Here is a 1,428-nt window from a genome sequence, read left to right on the forward strand (position 1 = left end):
GCACAGCTCACACTGAGGATGGAGATGACACACATATAATACCAATGCTGGATCTGGGGGCACAGCTCACACTGAGGATGGGGATGACACAACACTGGAACACAAGTAACAATAAGCAGCACAAAGATCACAATGCTGCAGGCTGTAATGAAGTGTTGATCTGTGAATAATTCAGGACAGCCACACAAAGCAGGGCACCATGAGAGGTGACAGTCAGGTGATGGCTTAGGATCAGGATGACTGGAGACAATAAGCTGCTCTTTTATGAACCTCTAACAAGCTGAGGAGACAGACATGGCATGAAGCAGTAATGGGCCTTCTTACCCTGCACCGAAATCCGAGCAAACTTTCATCCAAACTGCTCCTTCTATCCCCTGGTACAGTGCACAGCCGCCGCTTCTTCCTATGCAATCCAGCGATAGAGCGGCAGCATGGAAATAGGAGCTGAGGGAGGCCCCCGCCTCACACGCAGATGAGCCGCTTTCCCCCTCCTTATCCCCGCCACCTCCCACTTTCCACTGACCCCCCCTCCGCCTACTGATCGAGCCGGGCACCGAACCCGCAGCCTGACTGCCCTGGGGTTGACGTCACTACAGCGCGCAAACCAACAGCGCCAGACAGCTAGCCCCACCCACTGCTGCTTGTTCGCTCTATTTTTAATACAGCGCTCTTCCTATTGGCTGTGACGGGGCTGACACATGAAAGTACCCTGTTCACTTCTCGCTCCTCATTCTGCTTCTCAGCCGTGTGGTTGTCACCTTACATCGTGCTGGTGTGTTCATGGAGGAGGAGAATGTATGTGTCAGCAATGGGTGGCTACACAGCCAGGGCTGTCCTCCATTAGGTGTCACAGGGCTATGAGATTAATAAATAAAGGGGTGGGAATACATAACACATCTCCTGGGAACATGAGCTGAAGTCTTGTAATAGGGAGTATGATATACTAGATTGCTTGTGTCACATATCATTCATATTTACACCAAACCTTACCTGAGGAAAGTGTATATTGCCAGTGCTAGCAATACTGACATGGTGAAAGCATGCTGCATGTGAGGGCTGGGTGAGGTCAGTGAGTCAAACATTATTGAAACAAAGGACTCATAATGAAGTCAGATTACATTTTCAGGAGAGGCCGGTAATTACAGCACCCTTATTTCCCTTGGTTCATGTGTCCACAACTAGAGGCACAGATACTTCCCAGCTAGCCATGTCCCCAAGCTTCCCCAGCAGGTGTGGATGTCATAACCTTGTCTAGTGGGTCCAACATCTTTGGCCACCTTGATACGCATGGGAGTAAAATCATTCTAACACAAAGACATGCCAAAAAAGTGCAAAGATGTGTGAATGTGTGATGTTCAAACATGGCTTCCGAGCAGGCTGCTAATATTGTTATATTGCAGATTTGTCTCTTCTGTCATAAAAGCCTGA

The 1,428-nt window shown here is 48.9% G+C and overlaps 1 protein-coding gene across 1 annotated transcript in view; it reads right to left on the bottom strand.

Annotated features, from left to right (window-relative positions):
- GRAMD4 (GRAM domain containing 4) overlaps positions 1–491 on the bottom strand; it is a 65,785-nt gene extending 65,294 nt beyond the window's left edge. The window contains exon 1 of the mRNA XM_072399038.1: positions 325–491. Within this exon, the coding sequence (XP_072255139.1) occupies positions 325–353 (29 nt within the window). The 5' untranslated portion in view covers positions 354–491. The remainder of the gene's footprint in view (positions 1–324) is intronic.
- Between the last annotated feature and the right edge of the window lie 937 nt (positions 492–1,428).

This window comes from Pyxicephalus adspersus, chromosome 2, assembly GCF_032062135.1.
Source record: "Pyxicephalus adspersus chromosome 2, UCB_Pads_2.0, whole genome shotgun sequence".
NCBI classification, from domain to species: Eukaryota; Metazoa; Chordata; class Amphibia; order Anura; family Pyxicephalidae; genus Pyxicephalus; species Pyxicephalus adspersus.